This window comes from Lates calcarifer, linkage group LG24 (assembly GCF_001640805.2).
Source record: "Lates calcarifer isolate ASB-BC8 linkage group LG24, TLL_Latcal_v3, whole genome shotgun sequence".
In the NCBI taxonomy this organism is placed as follows: Eukaryota; Metazoa; Chordata; class Actinopteri; family Centropomidae; genus Lates; species Lates calcarifer.
The window spans coordinates 17,199,149-17,218,570 of record NC_066856.1 but is presented as its reverse complement, the minus strand read 5'-3'; the positions used below and the strand labels follow the sequence as shown (position 1 = coordinate 17,218,570).

At 39.4% G+C, this 19,422-nt stretch overlaps 4 protein-coding genes and 1 long non-coding RNA gene across 12 annotated transcripts in view; 4 read left to right on the top strand and 1 right to left on the bottom strand.

The window, feature by feature from the left end:
• Positions 1-11,378, top strand: part of LOC108885086 (collagen alpha-1(XVIII) chain) — a 52,573-nt gene extending 41,195 nt beyond the window's left edge. The window contains exons 14-45 of one of the 2 annotated variants that reach the window (XM_018679273.2): positions 41-88; positions 254-388; positions 1,306-1,359; positions 1,770-1,805; positions 2,011-2,145; positions 2,432-2,491; positions 2,637-2,672; positions 2,948-2,992; positions 3,427-3,489; positions 3,655-3,690; positions 3,800-3,883; positions 4,228-4,293; positions 4,623-4,685; positions 4,827-4,916; positions 5,122-5,157; positions 5,300-5,353; positions 5,648-5,704; positions 5,959-6,018; positions 6,127-6,168; positions 6,418-6,504; positions 6,676-6,703; positions 6,885-6,953; positions 7,128-7,153; positions 7,265-7,363; positions 7,457-7,610; positions 7,742-7,815; positions 8,059-8,187; positions 8,769-8,816; positions 8,907-8,969; positions 9,252-9,449; positions 9,569-9,684; positions 9,769-11,378. In XM_018679273.2, the coding sequence (XP_018534789.1) occupies positions 41-88; positions 254-388; positions 1,306-1,359; positions 1,770-1,805; positions 2,011-2,145; positions 2,432-2,491; positions 2,637-2,672; positions 2,948-2,992; positions 3,427-3,489; positions 3,655-3,690; positions 3,800-3,883; positions 4,228-4,293; positions 4,623-4,685; positions 4,827-4,916; positions 5,122-5,157; positions 5,300-5,353; positions 5,648-5,704; positions 5,959-6,018; positions 6,127-6,168; positions 6,418-6,504; positions 6,676-6,703; positions 6,885-6,953; positions 7,128-7,153; positions 7,265-7,363; positions 7,457-7,610; positions 7,742-7,815; positions 8,059-8,187; positions 8,769-8,816; positions 8,907-8,969; positions 9,252-9,449; positions 9,569-9,684; positions 9,769-9,970 (2,493 nt within the window). In that variant the 3' untranslated portion in view covers positions 9,971-11,378. The remainder of the gene's footprint in view (positions 1-40; positions 89-253; positions 389-1,305; positions 1,360-1,769; positions 1,806-2,010; positions 2,146-2,431; positions 2,492-2,636; positions 2,673-2,947; positions 2,993-3,426; positions 3,490-3,654; positions 3,691-3,799; positions 3,884-4,227; positions 4,294-4,622; positions 4,686-4,826; positions 4,917-5,121; positions 5,158-5,299; positions 5,354-5,647; positions 5,705-5,958; positions 6,019-6,126; positions 6,169-6,417; positions 6,505-6,675; positions 6,704-6,884; positions 6,954-7,127; positions 7,154-7,264; positions 7,364-7,456; positions 7,611-7,741; positions 7,816-8,058; positions 8,188-8,768; positions 8,817-8,906; positions 8,970-9,251; positions 9,450-9,568; positions 9,685-9,768) is intronic. The other variant, XM_018679274.2, reaches the window with a different exon arrangement.
• A 118-nt stretch (positions 11,379-11,496) lies between these two features.
• LOC108885090 (apolipoprotein D) lies at positions 11,497-12,674 on the top strand. Its single transcript, XM_018679282.2, has 5 exons — positions 11,497-11,833; positions 11,980-12,084; positions 12,195-12,316; positions 12,399-12,487; positions 12,558-12,674. The coding sequence occupies exons 1-5, from the start codon at positions 11,819-11,821 to the stop codon at positions 12,572-12,574; spliced, it is 348 nt and encodes a 115-aa protein (XP_018534798.1). The 5' UTR covers positions 11,497-11,818; the 3' UTR covers positions 12,575-12,674.
• An 820-nt stretch (positions 12,675-13,494) lies between these two features.
• On the top strand, positions 13,495-18,386 carry ggh (gamma-glutamyl hydrolase (conjugase, folylpolygammaglutamyl hydrolase)). Its single transcript, XM_018679281.2, has 9 exons — positions 13,495-13,662; positions 13,782-13,890; positions 14,011-14,061; positions 14,532-14,616; positions 14,695-14,833; positions 15,184-15,290; positions 15,479-15,569; positions 15,670-15,804; positions 15,900-18,386. The coding sequence occupies exons 1-9, from the start codon at positions 13,536-13,538 to the stop codon at positions 16,016-16,018; spliced, it is 963 nt and encodes a 320-aa protein (XP_018534797.1). The 5' UTR covers positions 13,495-13,535; the 3' UTR covers positions 16,019-18,386.
• Positions 16,882-19,422, bottom strand: part of LOC108885088 (dipeptidyl aminopeptidase-like protein 6) — a 178,952-nt gene continuing 176,411 nt past the window's right edge. For all 5 annotated transcript variants that reach the window (XM_018679278.2, XM_018679279.2, XM_018679280.2 and 2 more), the window contains one exon: positions 16,882-19,312. In XM_018679278.2, coding sequence (XP_018534794.1) covers positions 19,163-19,312 — 150 coding nt within the window. In that variant the 3' untranslated portion in view covers positions 16,882-19,162. The remainder of the gene's footprint in view (positions 19,313-19,422) is intronic.
• Positions 19,194-19,422, top strand: part of LOC108885093 (uncharacterized) — a 27,280-nt gene continuing 27,051 nt past the window's right edge. For all 3 annotated transcript variants that reach the window (XR_007809258.1, XR_001961189.2, XR_001961190.2), the window contains exon 1: positions 19,194-19,331. This is a non-coding gene — a long non-coding RNA (uncharacterized LOC108885093). The remainder of the gene's footprint in view (positions 19,332-19,422) is intronic.

Sequence of the window (19,422 nt, the reverse complement as noted above, 5' to 3'; positions counted from 1 at the left end):
TAATGACTTGTTGACTAATGAATGAGCATGTGTTCATCAGGAGGGGTCGGGATTTGAAGACTTTGACAGTGATGCAGAAATCATTAGGGTGAGTGACTTGTTCCTCTTGTTCTCAAAAATGTGTGTGATGTATCACCTTGCTGCACCTTTTTTCATGAAGATGCATTTGTTGATTTTCAGTATTACAGAACAGCAAATACATGGAAGATGTTTTCTCCTCATGTGACTAAGACATATTGTCTTGTTTCATCAGGGGCCTCCAGGGCCTCCTGGCCCCCCAGGACAGCCAGGTCCCCCAGGGTCCCCATCTGAAGACATAATTCACAGACCACCTGGGGCCCCTGGGAAAGATGGGAAGGATGGACAGAAGGGTGAACCTGGACTCCCTGTTAGTTCAACTTTCCTCTCTTTCCTCTCATTTTATTAAGTCATCAGTTAGAGCAAAATCCAAGAACAGAGTTAGTACAATTTGTTTATGATTGGAGGTCTTCTTTAACATCAAACTCAACTCAACTGATGTTGGGTCCTCTCTAGTCCTCAGAACATTTTCACTGCTGACCCAGTTTCTGTTTTCAGGTGATTGAGGAGTGGTTTAGTGGCTCTGGGTCTGAGTCTGGTTCTGGTTCAGGGTCTGGTCAGGTATTAATATTTGGCTCCATCAAATCTCAAGGAGCTGAAAAGACAGTATTTCCCCCAACTTTATATGAAAATCCCATGTTCATTCACTGCTTTCCTGCCATCACTTTCTACACAGTACTGATCAGTGTATAACATCAGTACTGATCAGTGTGCAAACATATGGAGTGTGTGGTTGAGAGAAAATGAGAGAGATGATTTGTGGCTGCAAAATCATCACAAGGCTACTCTGTATGTATACACAGCCATGTACCAGCCGTCCCAATATATGAAATCCTTTTCTCCATTATCTACAGATGGCATAGAAAGCTAACAGCCTTTTCACAGGAACTACTGAAAGAGCTTCAGCTATAGCATCTGCTGGGGGAAATGTGTCTTTTGAATTTAAAATGTTAGATGCTTCTACTAACTGTGTGAATGGACTACTCACAGATTTGCAATGTTTACTGCACCACTGTTTAGGTGTTTAAAAGGTTTATTCACTTCAGTGTCTGGAAGCTCATTAACTTTGTTTACTGTGACCCTTTGTAGCTTGAAGCTAGCACCACTTTTGTTCAGACATATGAACAGTAGCAGCAATTACACAACCTGTGAAAATAAAGTAATAAATGTGCACGTTGTTTCCATCACAAATTCTGAAATAGAAATACAGTCCTGTCACTCTTGCAGGGAGTTGATGGAAAAGATGGAGATCCAGGGCCTGCAGGGGAGAAAGGAGACAAGGTGAGGCTAATAATTGTCACAGTATATTCTAACTGTGGACAAAGAAATAATAATAAAGCCACAAAACTTTCCCCTTATGTCAGTGTACAGCACACCAACCATCATCAGGCTCTAGTTTGTGTGATTTCTAGTATGCTGTCTTTTGTATGAGCCCACTCTGATTTCCCTCGAGCAGGGCTCTTAGTGCTCTGTTAGCAAAAACAATTACGCACAAACTAAATAGCCACCTAACACAAAGAGCCAAGCTGTTAATGAGGTGACCCAGCGGACTAATAAAGCTAAGGGGCTCGAGTGAAAACAAGTCTGTGTTGCAATAGCTGCTCTGCCTTTTTGTGCAAATCAGAAACTACGGTCACTCTCCTGTCACTGCTGTAGTTAATGTTATTTGATTACATTTTATTTGTTAACAGGGAGAGCCTGGTGTTAGTGGGCAACCAGGACCAAAGGTAAGATCTGATTATTTCACTGTAATGAACCACCATTACAGGCAGTAGCAGTCATAATTATACTGGCCTTTTACAATGGCATTATACCCAATGTAGTATTTATACAGGACATTACAGTTTCTTTGTATTGTATGCATCTTTCATTTGCAGTTGCAGAAAACACACTGTTTTGAAGATGATTTTGAAATTGTCGTCTGTCTCTCAGGGAGATCAAGGCCCTCCAGGGTTTCCAGGTCTTCCAGGGTCAGAGGGTCCAGAAGGGCAGCCTGGCCCCAGGGGTCCATCTGGCCCACCTGGGCCCCCAGGACCCCCTGGAAGAAGCTTCACCTTTGACTTTGAGGTACAGTCTGTTTTACTACTTCATGACTGGGCTACGACCGACAGTATTAGTGTGACTGTAATCATAATATCAGTGCTACTGTTAGGAGGGAATAAGGTTGTTTCTGCTTGCTCTCTGTAAACAGAGTGGAATCTTTACACTGATTTTTAGCATCATGTTGACACAACATCCCACCACATATCTGCACAGCAACAACACAGAATCAGTGGTGTGTACGTTAAGGATTTTTTGGACATGATTGTCTTTTACAATTTGAACATTGTGAATTTCTTTTTTTCTGTTGTAGGACTTGGAGGGATCTGCAATGCAGAGTGGTTTTGGAGCTGCACTCTCCAGAGGCCCACAGGTACAACTGCAATGAGTGTGTTACCATGCAGAGCACGCTACACCATATTGTGCTGTCTTTGTGTTTTTTTCATGAGTCAGTCATCATATTATTGGAAGCTAGTCTTGTTGCATCAGATATTCTACTATACTACTGTTTTCCACAGGGTCCTCCTGGAATCCCTGGAATTCCAGGACCCAAGGTAAGAAATCTGTATATGTGTGTTCAATTATTAGTTACTTTTAAAGCTGGACCTCACAATGGTAACTTTTACTGTCAGGGTTAAGATTTGGTTTTAGGGTTAGGAATGACATGATTTGGTTATGCTTATGTTTCAGGTACACATACAGAGAATGAACACTTCTACTGACTTTTAATGACTCCCCTAAATTGTTGATTTAGATATTTTGAACTATACAGTTCAAGTAAGTGATAGTTTGAATTCATCTTGAACATGATTTTCTCTGCCTCTTGTAGGGTAAAGATGGTTTAGATGGCTCTCCAGGAAAGCCAGGGCAAAAGGTGAGTCTGCTGTCTGTTGTTTGCTCAGCCATCCTTCTGTTACACTTTTTGAGATATATCTCACCATGAATCAGACAAGCTTCTTAGAAATCTTTAGGTCATAGTAAACAGGTGTTAAGTGAAAGGCCACATGGCCTCAAGGGATGTCAGCTTTTGCTGCAAGGTGTTCTAGAAAGCAGATAGAGTCAGGAGCTGCCAGGCTGTGGTTCTTGTTGAATTTGATGTTATCTCCATACAGACATGAAGCATCATAATACATTTCAGTAAATCTTGCAATGATGAGTTGACCTTACCAGTGATTAGAGAGAAATGTCCACACATGAAGAAGGCAGAGTCGCTTTGTTGTAATTTGTATTTATCAAATGGGAATCTTTGAAATGCATTTTATCTGTTCTATAAGGAGCATGACTGATCTTTGTTTGTGGTCTTTGCAGGGGGAGCCAGGTGTTATAGGACGACCAGGATTTCCAGGACTGGAGGGACTAAAAGGGGCAGAGGTCAGAAAATGGATTGACTAACTAATGAAACTAATGATTTCATTAAAATATAAAGCTTTTACAAATAGTTCGGACCAATTGCTATCGGCTCCTACTGTGTCTTTTTCCATAATAACTGGTAAGATTGTTTTAACTGCAGTGTAATTTATCCTGTGTTATTCACAGGGACCGAAGGGGGACAAAGGTGATCCAGGACAAAAGGTAAAACCATCAAGGAGTAGATATAAACAAACAGCTGCACACATCTGACATTTAGAGCATTCTGTGTCTGTGTTTACTGAAATGCTAAAATGTTAATTGTGTTTCCCAGGGTGAGGCGGGACGGGACGGACTCAGTATTCCTGGCCCTCCAGGACCACCTGGGCCACCAGGACCTGTTATCAATCTCCAGGATGTAAGTAGCTCCTGACCACAGCTATTTAAGGCTTATTTGCACTAGAAGGGACAATGCAGTGCCAGCAGCACTGCTGTCACTCTAACATTTGGTTGAGGATTGAGGGATGAGACCATGGTTGTTTCCCAAGCTGCCAAGCCTCTCAACTACCTTTTATACACACACACACACACACACACACACACACACACTTACTTATTGTTAACAGTGACCTTGAAACAGTATATATGAAACTGTATATATATATTTATATATAATGCATTGTATAACCAGAATGATGAAGTTGTTGAGTAACTAAGTTTCTCTGTTGACACACTCCCTTTCTTTTTCTTTTTCTTCTTTAGCTTCTACTAAATGATACAGATGGTGCTTTCAACTTCTCAGGGATTTTTGAAGCTCAGGGACCTGCTGTGAGTGTCAGGCACAAAACTATCTACTGCAGACCAAATTATCTTGATGTCATGACAACAGGAAATGTTTGTTCAAATAGCTTTTGTTGGTTTATATTTGTTCAGCATAACAGCCCTGTTTTCTCGTTAATGCGTTCAGCTGTCAGGTTTCCAATTCTAAACAATGAGCAGTAAAGTACAAAGAAAACACACACAAATAAGTAAACAAACATGGATATGAGAACATGGAGAGAAATAACTTGAACTTTTGAAGTTTTTTCCTGGTATGACAGAGTCAAATAAGTAGATATGGAGTTATCGTAATGTTTAAATTTTCTGAATGTTTGCAGGGACCACAGGGTCCAAAAGGTGACATTGGGTTCCCAGGTGTTCAAGGACCTCCAGGACAGAAAGTAAGTGGGATATGCATGCATCTGTGTGACATGTAAACATGATTTGTGCCCTTATATTTCTGTTTCCTCACAGCTTAATACAAGTTTATGAACATGCACAGGTTGTTCATTCACTTACATTCACTGTGTGGTTGTTTGCAGGGTGAAAGGGGCGAGCCAGGGTTTATCACTGCAGCAGATGGATCTATGATGTCAGGCCTGGTTGGTCCAGGAGGGCCCAAAGGAGTCAAGGTTATATCTCCTGTCACAGTTGTCACTTTCCAGATCAATTTTCCATGTGCTCTTCTTTTGCATGCACTTACTAAGGATATCAAGTATATACATGTTATACCGGCTTTGAATGTCAATATAAACAGCTTATTTAAAAAGAAGCATAATCTTGAAAACCTTTTTAAAGGAACTGTACACGTCAGTGTAAATGTATTTTTGTTTGTAGGGAGATAATGGTGTACCTGGACCTCCTGGAGTTACAGTAAGTATTGACACTGAGCAACGGTTTAATTCTCCAGGTTCTATAACACCATTAACTACAATTAGTTCTGCTGCTGTGGATGAAGGATACAGTAAATATGTTTGAGAAATGCAATCACCCACTTTGTTTTTGTTTCTAACAGGGACCTATGGGACCTCCAGGAATAAAGGGAGAATTTGGTTTTCCTGGAAGACCTGTAAGCACTATGACCATATCTTAATTGTTGGTTGTCTCATCAGGAGATTTAGTTTATTTTCTATGTTCCTTTCAAATAACAATTGTTTGTCTTCTGCTGTGAAAAACACAACCTCTCAACCCATGGCTTAAGTTCAGTACACCTGCTGTGCATAAGTTTTACGTTAAATTAAATCTCTCACACAATGACTCAGTCAACAAACTATCCAATTTCCCAAATTTCCCTGTGGGAAGTTTCCATACAGTTGTTGCTGTAACTTAAATGATTTTGGACAATGTCTCTGTATCTGTGTAGGGTCGTCCAGGCCTGATGGGACCAAAAGGAGAGAGAGGGGACTCTGTGGGGCTGCCGGTGAGTCACACACCAGGATGGAATGAAGAGCATGTGAAAAGACTGCAATTTGTTAATGTAAAAGACGCTGATTGAGAATCTGCAAATGAATCATGTACAAATTGCTGTAATTTATTTGTGCCAGTTTATTACTTGTACCACAGTATGCGGTTTTATAGCACCTAGTTTTTCCCTTTTAGTCACTAAACACTTGTTTAAAAATATCACCTCCTCTCTTTCTTTTTTCCCTTCTCTTCTTCATCAACTCTTCTAAGGGACCTCCTGGCCCTCCTGGACCACCGGGCCGCCCAGGAATATTCAACTGCCCCAAAGGAGTAAGCACATCCACATATACGCTTTCATTAACACACAGTTCCTTTTCAATCACCTATTTATTATGTTCTTTATGCTGACTGTCATCTCTCTTCTCCTGTGCTCTGAAGACAGTGTTTCCCATCCCTCCAAGACCCCACTGCAAAATGGCTGTAAGTTCATATCTATACAACCATACTGCTATTATAGCATGACTTAATTAATGTCTTGCATTACGGCCTGTGTTAGAGAACTTAATTGTTTTGCTTTTTTGGTTACTTTTTTGGAAATCCCATCAATTTGTAATGACTAATTAATTCAAGGTCCCCAACACTTTCACTCTCTCTTTTGCACAGCTCCCCTCTTTTCCTAATGTCTACAGATGAATTGCATGATGTTGTGGCTAACATTTTATCACTCAGAACTGTTCAAGGCTTGTTCCAACATATTCCTGCATGCTGCATGTCCAGTCTGGAAAGATGAAGGCTCAGTGCCAAAAACTAAATAAGGTAGTACTAAAATCACATCCACAGACAGTCTGCATCAGTCCTTTGCATGTAGATTATAATATTAACACTACAGATGATGGATGATCTAATCTAAATCATCATGGCATGTAATCTGACAAATTACTATCATTTCTATGATTTTCTGTTAATGTTTGTGTTCCATTATTTCAGCTGAATCCTGATGGTTCCATTGCAGTTGGTAGGTTGGATTATCTTTTATGTTTACTGTAAACTAAAGGCTAAAATCTGTTTTAGCCTCTTTTACCAAAATGTTTCTCTACAGGCCATTCTTACACATTCAGGATTTATTTTTACCCTAAAATCACATTCTTGAGACAAAACTTAGAATAAGTGATTGATTTATGGCTTTTGTCTCCTAGGTAACTGTCAGACGGGACTAAAAGGTGATAAAGGAGAGAGGGGCCTTCCTGGGATGCCAGCTCCACTAAGTGAGTCATCTCAGATTAAATCAAATCAAATCAACAGATAACACTGGATAACAAAGCTTCCAATATAAATGAAATATTTAATAAAAAAATAAATAAAAAAATAAAAGAAATGTCCTTAGATACCATCAGTACTAATTCTTTCCTCTGTTCCTTCCTCTCTTTTCTCTTTTCTAGGTACATATCTGCCCAGAGGAGGCTGGGTAAGTTTCAAATCAAACTTTTTGTTTTGTATGGGAACATGCTGGTTCAAGGCCACCAGGTGTGTTTAATCTGATGTGTGTAAGTGTCCATATCTGTGTATGTAATTACAGGGGACAAGAGGTGACCAGGGTATCAAGGGGGAGAAGGGAGACAAGGGGGAGGCTGGTATGCCAGGGCTACCAGGTATCCCAGGGAGACAAGGACTGGTGGTGAGTCAGAGTTCTATGGATACACAACTGTATTGTCAGTCTGACAAAGAATTAATGCAACAGTCACTAACTTCTTCCTGACATGTTTCACAGGGACCCAAAGGAGAGTCAGTGCTTGGTCCTCCAGGCCGCCCTGGGGTGCCAGGCTCACCTGGTATCCCAGGCTATGGGAGACCAGGTCCTGTCGGTCCTCCTGGGCCACCAGGGCCTCCAGGAGCCCCTGGGTCACCCTCAAGATATGGCTCAGGTACACCTCATCAGTTGTACAATATGTCTTACAATTACAGCAATTTCATACTGTACCATTTTTGTATCTGATGAGATCAAATGACCAGTTACGAGCTTGTATAAAAGGTGTTAACATTTTTCTTATGGCAGCTCTGACCATCGCTGGCCCCCCTGGACCTCCAGGACCACCTGGTCCTCCTGGACCTTTGGGCAACACAGCATCTGTAAGTTAATTTGTTTCTTATGGCTTCTACAGTGTTACACCAGTGTTGATGATTACTTTCAGAACTTTTAATTGTTAATCATTCCTCACAGGACACAAAGTTTCTGATTCCCAGTGATGTATGCAATAACTCTTGTTTGTATTTCTTGCTTTTCTGTCCACTTACCATCTTTTTCCAGAGCTTTCAACCACACCACATGTCATTCTTCAAGCAAATTGTAACCTCTCTGTATTTGTTTGTCAGCTGAAAACATTCTCCAGCCGTGAGACTATGATGCAGCACACCGCCAGAGATGCAGAGGGAACTCTGACATACGTCACGACAACAGGAAGTCTCTTCCTCAAGGTTTCCCAGGGATGGAAAGAGATACAGGTACAGATTTGGACTAGTGTTGTATGGTAAAGATAATTTTACAACATTAAATGTGTATGTGCATGTCAGGTTTTTACAGGTTGATTTTGTTTCTCTTTACCATGACAAGTTGTGCAACAGCATTCAGTAGCTAGAACCTCCATACATGTCAAGGCAGAACTGATGTAGCAAATAAAATGGAATAAAAGCAGTTTAATTGGTTTTCTGTTTCTTACTTGGAGGTTGTCATGGTGAGCGAAGCAGTGAGTGATTTTCATGATTTGCCTGTAAATCCAGTCCTGATTTTAAAAAATCCAAAGGACACTTAAAAACTTGGATTCTTGCCCTTTTTTTTGTGACTTATTCACTGAATCAGAGCTCTAACATCACCAGAAGGAAGGCCAAGCAGTCTCTCTATTCAAGAAGACAATCAATGATTAATCAGCCAGTGTAATTGATGTATGATTTATTTTAGCATAAAAATACAATGTGTGTGTAATGTAATAGAGCAGTTGCTGGCAGTTTTCAACATTTCATGTATTTTGAACAACATGAGCTCAAATTACACAACATATGGAATCTATTCTTCTGTGTTTCCACAGCTTGGCAGTCTGATCTACCTCCCCAATAATATCATACCACAAGATGAGGTACTTATTGTTCATTATTATGGCTTTTATGCTGTTATGGAACATTGTACTATTCATCCATTTAACATCTCTTTTCAACTATTCATTTAGCCTCGAGTTGCATATCAGATAAGAGGAGACACGATGGAGAGAATAAGTTCAGTTAAAGAGAGGGTGAGTTTAAATCACACTGTATTATTTTAATGACTGTTACGGTGGAATACTGCATAATGGATAATGTACTACAGTGAGATGTATAGTATATTATGCTACATGTCCCTTTATTAAAAAAACAATCATTTCTATAGGTTTCCACAACATATTTATCATAATTTTGACTCATGCCAACTGTTCTTACACTTTTAATGGTATATAGCTTTTTTGATAATGTACAGGAAGTCAATGATGTGTCAAATCCAGACTTAAAACTGAGCACATTGGTCCCTCTTCCTCCAGCTCAACCTCGTGGCCTTGAACCAGCCCCATACAGGGGACATGATGGGGCTCGACGTGGTTGACCGGATGTGTTACGAGCAGGCCAAGGCGATGGGTTTGCCTCCAAACTACCGTGCTTTCATTTCATCCCACAGGCAAGACCTGGTCCACGTGGTCTACCCTGGTTTCCGTGAAACTCTGCCAGTTACCAACCTCAGGGTGAGTCTGTTCCCCTGCTGTTCCTGGCTGTTTAAAAAACAAGTTGGACCAAACTTTTATCAGATGCAGATGAGTGCAGATGTGTGGTTGTATCTTACACATTATGTGTCTTCTCTCAGGGAGATGTGATGTTTAGGAACTGGCGGTCAGTCTTCAATGGTGATGGGGGCCCAATCAATTCCAGGATACCCATCTACTCCTTTGATGGCCGGGATGTTTTAGCTGACCCCTTCTGGTCAGTAAATTTAGTTGGCTGCCTATTTGTTTGTTTGTTCCCTTGTGTCTGTCATCTTTATATCTTCTCTCTTCCATCTGTCAGGCCTCAGAAGAGCATCTGGCACGGCTCCACCAGCAGGGGTCTCAGAGTGGTTGACAAACACTGTGAGATGTGGCGAGCGGACCACATGTCCGTCATGGGCCAGTCATCCAGCCTGACCTCAGGTCTGCTCCTGGGCCAGCAGACACGAAGCTGTTCCAACGAGTACATTGTCCTTTGCATTGAGACCCACAAAAACCCTTAACAACCCCCCCCCAATACCACTCCACCAAGGATCCCATCCCAGCCACCGTAAATGTTACACACTCTGGTAAAAGATTTGTGTCCGTCATTTTCAGCACATCACTGGTGCTATGTGTAGCATTTTGTGGCTTTAAAACACCCTTTCTTTCACAAAGAGGATGTTGATACTTATTTTTCTTCTTCTGACATCACTCTGTTCTTTCTGAGGAATGAGGAGATTAAGATGCAGTAATTCTTGACAACAGCAAAGATGTATACTGGGAAGGTAAGCTACATGAAGATGATGCTACGCTGTTGAAATGGAATTCGTTTTGTGGATTTCTTTCCAAGTTATTGTAAAGTAATGTAATAGATTTCCAGTTGACTTCAGTGTTATGGCACATAATGTAAAATACAACACAGAGCCTGATGGAGGCCACCATTCCTCTTAGTTATAGTCATATTAATTCATGGAAATAATACAGCCCTCTCAGAGTGAATGTGGTAACAGTTTATTCATGTTAAAATGATACACACAGCACCTTTAAAAACAAAGACTCAGTTGCAACAAGATATACTTGTGTCACTCTGCAAGAATCAAACATAGAGTAACAGTGGCTTCACATAGTCACCCAGGTGTGTTGAGGATAAGACGTCTCTTTCACAAGTGTCTTTTCATTCTTGAGAAGAATGGAAGTAGAGACTGAGGACACGTGTGGCTGCAGGAATATGCACCTAAAATGTGGTAGTTTTTACAAATGATAGATTTCCAAAGACTTTTGTGATGAAAGTATAAAAGGCTACTTTCATTGTTTTGTTTACAGGTTGTCATGGATGTTTTTTCAGGAGACGTTTACTCAATATTTCAAATGCCAGAGCTTTCCACAACTTACATTGCCCTTTGTCCAACAGCAGGACAACCAGACAACCAGTGTTGCCACCAAAGTAATTTTTAATGCACTGTACTTTTTCATTTTAAAGATATTTTTAGTTCAACATTTTCATCCATGTGTTGTCTGTGTTGTAGCTTCTCATACACCTTGGTGATCTCACTCCTTAGCAGCTCTGTCTCTTAATAGGCTATTTAATTTAAATTCAATGATTTATTTATACCGTCACAGCACATAACATGAAATCAAATGATTAAATTTAAGAATGTAATTTATCGTTTGTTGTTTGTCAGATTGTTTCTTCTCACTGTTTTGCCTTTCTTCTGTTTTCTGTACAGTGTTTTTTTTAAAGTTGATTTGTGGATAATGTTGACAAGTCAAAGCTAAATTTCACTTAGTGTAGGCATACAACTGAAACAAGTAAAATATCTTCATGTTGAAAAACAATACTCTTTAAAGAAATTCCATGAGCAAAAGTGAGAGCACATGTTTTTGTATAAATATTGGTTCTTTGTTGAATAAAGTCTTTTCTTTTCATAACCTGTTCTTATTTCATTCTCATTACAGTGAAGAAAATAAATGCAGTACCTCTGACTACAAGGAACTGTTAAAGAAGAATTTACATATTTCACTGGTTTAAAATCTGCTGTAGATGTTCAGTTGGGTTGAGATTTGGTGACTGTGATTTGGTGACTTTTGTGGGTCATTGTACTGAATGTGGTTCTTAGATAACTCTTAACTGTCCTGTAGTGAAGGTTAAAGGTTTTGTAAACAGAATCTAAGTATAGCTATTCAAACATGTTTTTCTTCCAAAGGTCTGACATGGAAAGAGAAGACAGTAGATAGAGTAGTAGTAGAATAGTATAGTGTGCTTTACTGTACTTTGACAACACAGACGTCTTTTTGAAGTTGTCCTGTACATTGGAACATCTTTGTGAGTTGCTGTCGTCGTCGTCGTTTTTTTGGGGGGCAACTTGAACATGAAGGGATTCCAGGTACTGTAAGCATGTTTTCATTTATAGACATGATTGTAATACGCAAAATGCATTATCTAGTTTGCTTACTGTTCCACTCTATGTTTAGTTTTATGTATAGCATTGGACCCAGTTTATCATATTAACTGTTGTATTTTGGTTTAAAGGTCCTGTTTGTGCTTCTCCTGGCTGCTGTGTCAGCTGACACTCAGTCTTTCCACCTTGGCAACTGCCCTCAGCCATCTGTTCAAGAGGACTTCAATGTCACAGAGGTAAGACACAGACGGTCACTCATGTCCATTCTTACGACTTTGGCATGTGTACATTGATTTAGTCTGTATTAGTCACACAGGCTAATTAACAACATTTGCTCTCCTTCTAGTATATGGGTACCTGGTATGAAATAGAGAAGCTCCCAGCTGCATTTGAAAGAGGAAAATGTAACCGAGCCACATATTCTCTACTTGCTGATGGGACGGTCAAGGTTCACAATGCAGAGTTGCTGTAAGGATTTAACTACTCTACTGAATGCTCATCAATAACTTTCTCAAGTAACCCAAGCCCCCCCCCCCTTCTCTGTGTACAGGTCTAATGGGAAGATAAATTCAATTGATGGTGTGGCTAAAGTCATAAATGAATCTCAACCTGCCATTCTGGGTGTCAGCTTCTTTAGGGGTATGTATATACTAGATGTATTTTTTTTTTTTTTTTTTGAAAATTGAGCTGTTTCCTTACTATAATACAGAATACCTTTCATTATAGGTGTTCCAGATGCTCCGTACTGGGTCCTCTCCACAGACTACCAGTCATATACTCTGGTGTACTCCTGTTCTGAGTACTTTGGCTTTTTCTACATCGACTTTGCCTGGATCCTTGCTCGCACTCAGGCACTCACTGTAGATGTTATTAGCCAGTTACGTGATAAGCTAGCTGCTGGTGGTGTAAATGTAAACCGTCCTTACAGTCTCCAACCAGACTGGTTGTGATGTCATGACCTGAGGTATGATCAGCAAAATGAAAAAAGGAGGAACAAGTGCTGATTCATATGTTTGAACTATAGTGGAAACCTCAATTTGGTATGGTGTAGCTTAGAACTTTTTGCTTAGCCCTCTGTCAATAGGTTCAGCACAGTAGCTAGTAATAACAGCCTTCTAAATGCTCTACTGTTAATGTTCATGCACATGGTATTAAAAAAGGTGCCATCTTTTGATTTAAGTCTATAGATGGACTCAGTAAAATAGTAGTGTTCTTACAGCGTTTTATGCCGTGGGCTAGCTCACAACAAAATGTTATTTGCTAGCCCACATTTTAAGCACATTACTTTTTTGAATACGGCATCATTCCTACTTAGGCTGCTATCATCATTTGTCCCCCGCATTTATGTTTCATTTTATTTACGAATTTATGTTTTTGTTTGTTTGTTTGTTTTTTCCAATAGTTACATTTGTTGACTTCTGTTTTCTGGTGTACACTTCAAAATAAAAGTCGTTAAAACAGAAAATTGTAATATCCAACTTCACAGCTCTCATAATCCTAAATATTTCTACATCCCAAATGTTTCTACATCGTTAAAATATGGCTTTTTAAAATTCAAGTTTAAGTTAATTATTCGTTTATTTGTGTGAAAAAGTTCAATAGACGAGGTCACATGAGGTCAAGCTTGGTGCGTTTATTCTGAAGGCTTACCCGGAAGTATTGTGTAAACATTGTAACCGGCAGCAGAATGGCGACACTCAGACGTGCTACAGTATGTTTTACATTTAGAAACATGATTGTGATGTTTCTATGCGTTTCACTTGTATGTCTGCCGTTTTATTCTTCAGCCAAGAGAAACGACAGACCTATAATAGGTGAGGGTTTATTATCATGTCATGTTACTTAATATTGTTTTAGTTTGGAACGTAATAGCGTTGCATGAGACGTGTGAAGTTACGCAGTTAGTGTTTAAACTGGCTGTGTTTTTCTAAAGGTGTCCTGGCTCAAGAGGTTTATTCACCCAAACCAAATCAAACAGCTTACATCGCTGCCTCATATGTCAAGTTCCTGGAGTCAGCAGGAGCAAGGGTTGTCCCGGTCATGTGAGTCTCTGATGTTATTATCTAACTACTTTTATAACTGCAGAGGATAAGAGCTTTGGTAACTTGTTCTTTAGGCATGTGTGAGCTAGAACCTCTAACCTCCCCTTTTCATTTCTATAGGATTAACCAAACACTGGAGGAGTACAAGACACTCTTCAACTCCATTAACGGGTAACTGGGTTACAATAAACTGTAACAGTCAAAAACCTTTGTGCTGTGTTTGAGGAACTTTATTACAGAATGAATAATGACGAGATATATATTTTCTGTATGGCATATGTCTTCAGGACTTTTAACTGTAAATCCCAATTACAATAGCAGGTAAATACATGAGCTATAATTTAGATATTAATCACCACTTAGCAAGTTTTTAAGGCAACTTTAGGCTATTTATCGAAGGCAAATAAGGTATATATGCAGAACTACTTGAATATTTGGTGCATTGATTGCAAACACAGTCGTGTATTGTGGGAAGAGAAACTCACAAAACAACAACAAAATGTCACACTGAGTTGAATTAACATAAGCTAAAAGTATATGACATTTGAAGGTTCACTTTTATTTTGTTTACCTCCTGCATGTATGTATCAAAAAACATTTTGTTAATAAGTTCTCTCTTTCTGTGTGTGTTTTATTAACAGGATCCTTTACCCAGGCGGGGGTGTCAGCATTATCTCATCTGGTTATGAAAGGGCTGCAAAAATCTTTTATGAACTCGCTATTGAGGTAAAAATGCAAGGAAGAGAAGTAACCAGGTTTTATTGTGTTAATACTGGATTACATTTCATACTGTATGTGTTTCAGGCAAACAACAGAGGTGACTACTTTCCTGTGTGGGGCACCTGTCTTGGATTTGAGCAGCTGACCTATTTGACAAGTGGAAAGACAGTACTATCATATACCAATACAAGTGGTGTGCCGTTGCCTCTCGACTTCACTAATGGTATGACTTTGTCTTGCAGTATATAGATAAATACAGTGACCTTCAGCTCTGACGATCCAGTTTCAAGTCTTCACTTACTTATTTTTGCTTTTTAACATTATTCATGATCTTCAATTCTTAGCTAGAATTGCAATTACGATTAGATTGAAAAAAGTGATTAAGTGGTTAAAATGCCTTGTTTGTTTAGTTTTACTCCTAACATAGTCAAATTTTCTGCACTAAATACGTATATTTTAGTGTTTTGTTAATTTCAAGAAATGTTAAGAGACTGTTTAATCAGTGTTGAGGTTGTTTACAGGACAAAAGTGGACATGATGTACATGATCATAGTGTTTATGACCCATCTCTAGAAACCAAAGACAGCCGAATGTTTAAAGGCTTCCCTCCTGAACTCATGAAAGATCTGGCTTCTGAGCCGCTGACGGAAAACTCTCACAAGTGGAGTTTGGCTTTGTTGGTAAGTTAGAAATGGGTTAAGTTACCATTGTTATAAACAGCGTGCAATGCAAAACCCACAGAGTCGAAAGTGCAAATATATAACAGAGCAATGTGATTTTTTTTTCTCCCTTCAAACGTGTCTAAAATAATTTAGGCAGCATAAAAAGAGAAAGCAGGGTGTTGTTAAATTTGGTGTGTTTCCTTCAGACTTACAACACAAATGAGGAGCTGAAGAAGTTCTACAAAGTTCTCTCCACAAATACAGATGGAAAAACAGAGTTTGTTTCAACAGTGGAAGGTAGTTGTAATGCAACATCACTTTTATCTGTACAGTAACATGAAGCACACTGAGGGGAACTGTTTAAACAAGTACTTTCTCTTTGTTTACCTCTTGGCAGCGTATGATTACCCAATCTATGGGACACAGTGGCATCCAGAAAAAAATGCATTTGAATGGACAAGGCCCTACATTCCACACACTCCATCAGCAATCAAGACCACCTTCTATATGGCTGAATTCTTCGTCAATGAAGGTATGAACAACACTATATTATTTTGTTTCTTTAACTGAATAGCTAGTCGCTGCATTTATGATGTGAAAATATGGCATTATTTTCTGTCCCTGCAGCCAGGAAGAACTTTCACAGCTTTGAGTCTGAAGAGGGGGAGAGGAAAGCGCTCATATATAACTACAATCCTGTTTACACTGGACACCAGAGTGGCTTCGAGCAAATCTATTTTTTCTGATGCCATGTTTGCAGAGTGCTTTCCATATTCAGCAGCTGATTGGCTGTCTCAATCATGTCGTTTGTGAATGTTTACAGGTAATTCTGCTTGTTTGATTTTGCATTTGCTGCTGTCTCCATTTGTTGAATCTGACCAAACAATTTGTAAATTGGAGGAAGGATAGATTTATACATGCAACATAAATCTTAATGCAGTGCAGGATTTAAAAAATGTCAGATCATGCTTTGTGGATGCTGTAGCTGGGTTTACAGCAGAGGATTAAATGTTATTACAGACAGTGCAAATAGTGACATTTTAAGGTATTTTGCCTTGAAGGTTTGAGTGTGTTTGATTTTGGATACCTTTCTAACCTTTTTTGCAGATTTTTTTAAAGTTGCACTGATCAATATATTTACAGTAGCAATGGATCAAATTACTGTGTGATGTGAAAGGAGTAGTTCTTAGTGTTGAAACCAAAGGGAATAATCACTAAGCACCGCAGTTCCACTCAGTTCTGTGGCGCATTTCATCATTTTTCAGAGCATTATTTGGTTTTCAGCCCTGCAAACCTGTGACTTAGTGACTAGCTGTTGAACATAGCTGAGCAGTTACCAGCTAAATAGCCAGAATATCTCTCAAGATTTATGAGAGACCAAAACAGAGCTGAAAAAGAGTTAATGCTGGACTTAAATTCAACAGGTGGACTCCAAATGAAAGCTAATGTTGTTCTTTGTTTGTGTAAATAGACAGTTTTTTGCTATCACGCTAACAACTTTACACCATCATAACATGTAAACATTGGGTTTGCAATGTTCACCGCTGCCCCGAAGTGGCCAAAAAATTAAAAATAAAAATTCAGTGATAAAACAGATGAGTCAAAAACATTGAAGGCTGATAAAATATCTATTTTTTTATTCTAACATTTACCTTCATGCCACAATCTGCCATTATTCTCCATCTATGCTTTGGATAACAAAGTTGAGCATCTTGAAAAATTCCCCAACCACTGGCAAGAAAGTTCGATGTTGCCATTGGCATTTATAAAGTCCACTTTAAACTCAATTCAAGGACAGCAACAGGAGAACAGAAATGAATAGTCAAATGTAACTTCCAAAATGCTTTATGCACAAATAACACTCAGGTAATATTGTTTCTTTTTTCTTTTTAGAATAAAATGATATTTGAATAACATTTACACATCAAGCTGACGAGACTGGGTTCTCAATCACAATACTACTGGAAATGTAATTTATGCAATCCAGTAAGGAACATTCAAGATGTCAAAATTACCATGTGAAACTGATCAGGGATAGTGCTGCAAATAACCTCTTAACATGCACTGAAACATAGCAACAAATGGCCATTCAAATTAAAAATATAAAGATGACAAACTAAACTTGTGCCTCAGGAATTGATCATTTTGTGTTACGTATTTGCATGACTTGGACTCTGAAGCTAACACCATGTTTTCCCTTATATACAAATGCATAATTTCTCAGGGTATAACACTACTCCTAATGGCTTCCTGCCTTCAACCTTGTACAATGTATTCACTGATTTAAGCCAAGAGTGACACACCACTTTGAATAACAAACACTGCGGTTTCTGCACTGGTTATAAATTTTCTTCACCTACCATTCTTAAACGTTATAAGCGATGATGCATGCAGATTCTGTACATTTTAGTTTGGTGTAAAGATGTCAGTGGGCCCATTTCCAGAGAATGGTCATTTTTTTCTGTGAAACTTCAAAGTCCCTTTACAGTTTCTGAATCAAGTGCTAGCTGTTTTGTTTCTGAGCTCTTTTGCCTTAGTGGGAAATGTGCTTATTCACTTTCTTTTCAAGCGTTAAATGAAAAGATTGATATCATCTGATAAATAGTAATTTACAGTCAGGAGATGATTTGCATAGCTTATCTTAGCATAAAGACTGGAAGCAGGTGAAAACCAGCTAGCCTGGCTCTGGCAACCACAGGAAGTCAGGGTCAAAAGACAGTCCAGGCTGTAAACCCCTTTGGTTTTTCTCTGGATTAATCAAGTTATAACATGCTACTTGTAAGCATCACAGGAGCTTTCTCAGCAGTTTTCTCTGCCTTTGGACAGAGCTTAGCTAGCTCTGTCTCAGTCTTTATGCTAAGCTAAGCTAAATGGCTGGTGGCTATGAATTCATATTTATCTGACAGACAAGGGAGTGGTATCAGTCGCAAATAAGCATATTTCCCAAAATATCAAACTAATCCTAGAAAATTAGGCTTGTTGTTGTTCATAAATGCAGTCCCGCAGCAGGATGTTTTCTGACAAAGTAAGGCACAGTGACTAAAACAAGTTAATGCTTCTGTTGAAGAACATTTGTTAAAACCAGAGTATCACAATAAAACTGTCTAACATGAACATTAATAAACCCATGGCGTTTTTTTTTTTTTTCCAAACATTTTTCCAGTTAGAGAATTCTGTCAGCATCACTGAAATACATAAGATGAGGCTAAATGATGAAATCAACATCAGGGGCAAACATGAACCAAAAGAAAATGTATCTAATAGCTGGGTGAATGTTTGTGTGCTATTTTACATACTGTAAGAACAACGGACACAACCACAGTCCAACATGGAAAGTTCTTCACAACTTTAAAAATAGTAACATTTCCTGTATCCACACAATTCCAGACACCTTTTAGAAACACTGCCAACCAGTGTTTTTCACCAGGTGTCTTTTTCATGAATATACAAGCCCCATGAGTTATGTGCTATAAGGTCTCCTTGCAGCTCGAAAGTCTGTGTGAGAGCTGATGCTTTCTCTCCACTGCTTTTGAGGAGCTGGTCCATCCTGCGGTGAGGGAGACTGCTTGCTTCCTGTTAGATCAATCAGTGTTTTCCAAAACAACATGTCAGGTCATCAGTCTTAGTCAGCTCTCTGGAGGCCTTTTGGATTCAAACTCAGGGCAGAGGATGAGGAGGGGAGGATGGGTGTAGGAGTAGATCAGTTGTCTGCTGGAGGGGCAGTCTCAGGTTCAACATGCGGACATGGGGCGAGTCCAAATGCAAACCAAAACAAATGGAGAGAGCAGATGAGAGTTGCATATTGTGGACTATTTGATGCCAGTGTTGTGGGAGATGACTGTATGGGTGGGGGAGAATCCGGAGCGCAGGAGGAATACTATGAGGCCAAGCTAACCCTCGTCTTCACTCTCTTCTTCCAGAGCCTCCTCAAACACTCTTTCTGGTAGCCTGAAGCATTCCTCGAAGAAGTTCACCAGAGACTGACTGAGGTGCTGCCTTGTTGCTTCACTGTGAATGAAGTGGCCTTCATCTGGGTAGATCTGAGACACAAAAAGTAAGGTGAGTACAATGCAGGACATCTTATTGTATTATTGGACAGATGGTTAGATGTGCTCTCTGGCACATACTGTGTGCTCTTCAGCGTAAGGTA

What these genes read in the sequence shown, in the direction of transcription:
- LOC108885090 (XM_018679282.2), top strand. An exon ending in AGGACTTCAATGTCACAGAG is followed by an intron (nt 12,085 to 12,194) that starts GTAAGACACAGA and finishes CTCTCCTTCTAG; the next exon opens with TATATGGGTACCTGGTATGA. An exon ending in GTTCACAATGCAGAGTTGCT is followed by an intron (nt 12,317 to 12,398) that starts GTAAGGATTTAA and finishes CTCTGTGTACAG; the next exon opens with GTCTAATGGGAAGATAAATT.
- ggh (XM_018679281.2), top strand. Translation starts at nt 13,536, where the DNA reads ATGGCGACACTCAGACGTGCTACAGTATGTTTTACATTTAGAAACATG. An exon ending in CTCTTCAACTCCATTAACGG is followed by an intron (nt 14,062 to 14,531) that starts GTAACTGGGTTA and finishes TTTTATTAACAG; the next exon opens with GATCCTTTACCCAGGCGGGG. An exon ending in GTTTGTTTCAACAGTGGAAG is followed by an intron (nt 15,570 to 15,669) that starts GTAGTTGTAATG and finishes ACCTCTTGGCAG; the next exon opens with CGTATGATTACCCAATCTAT.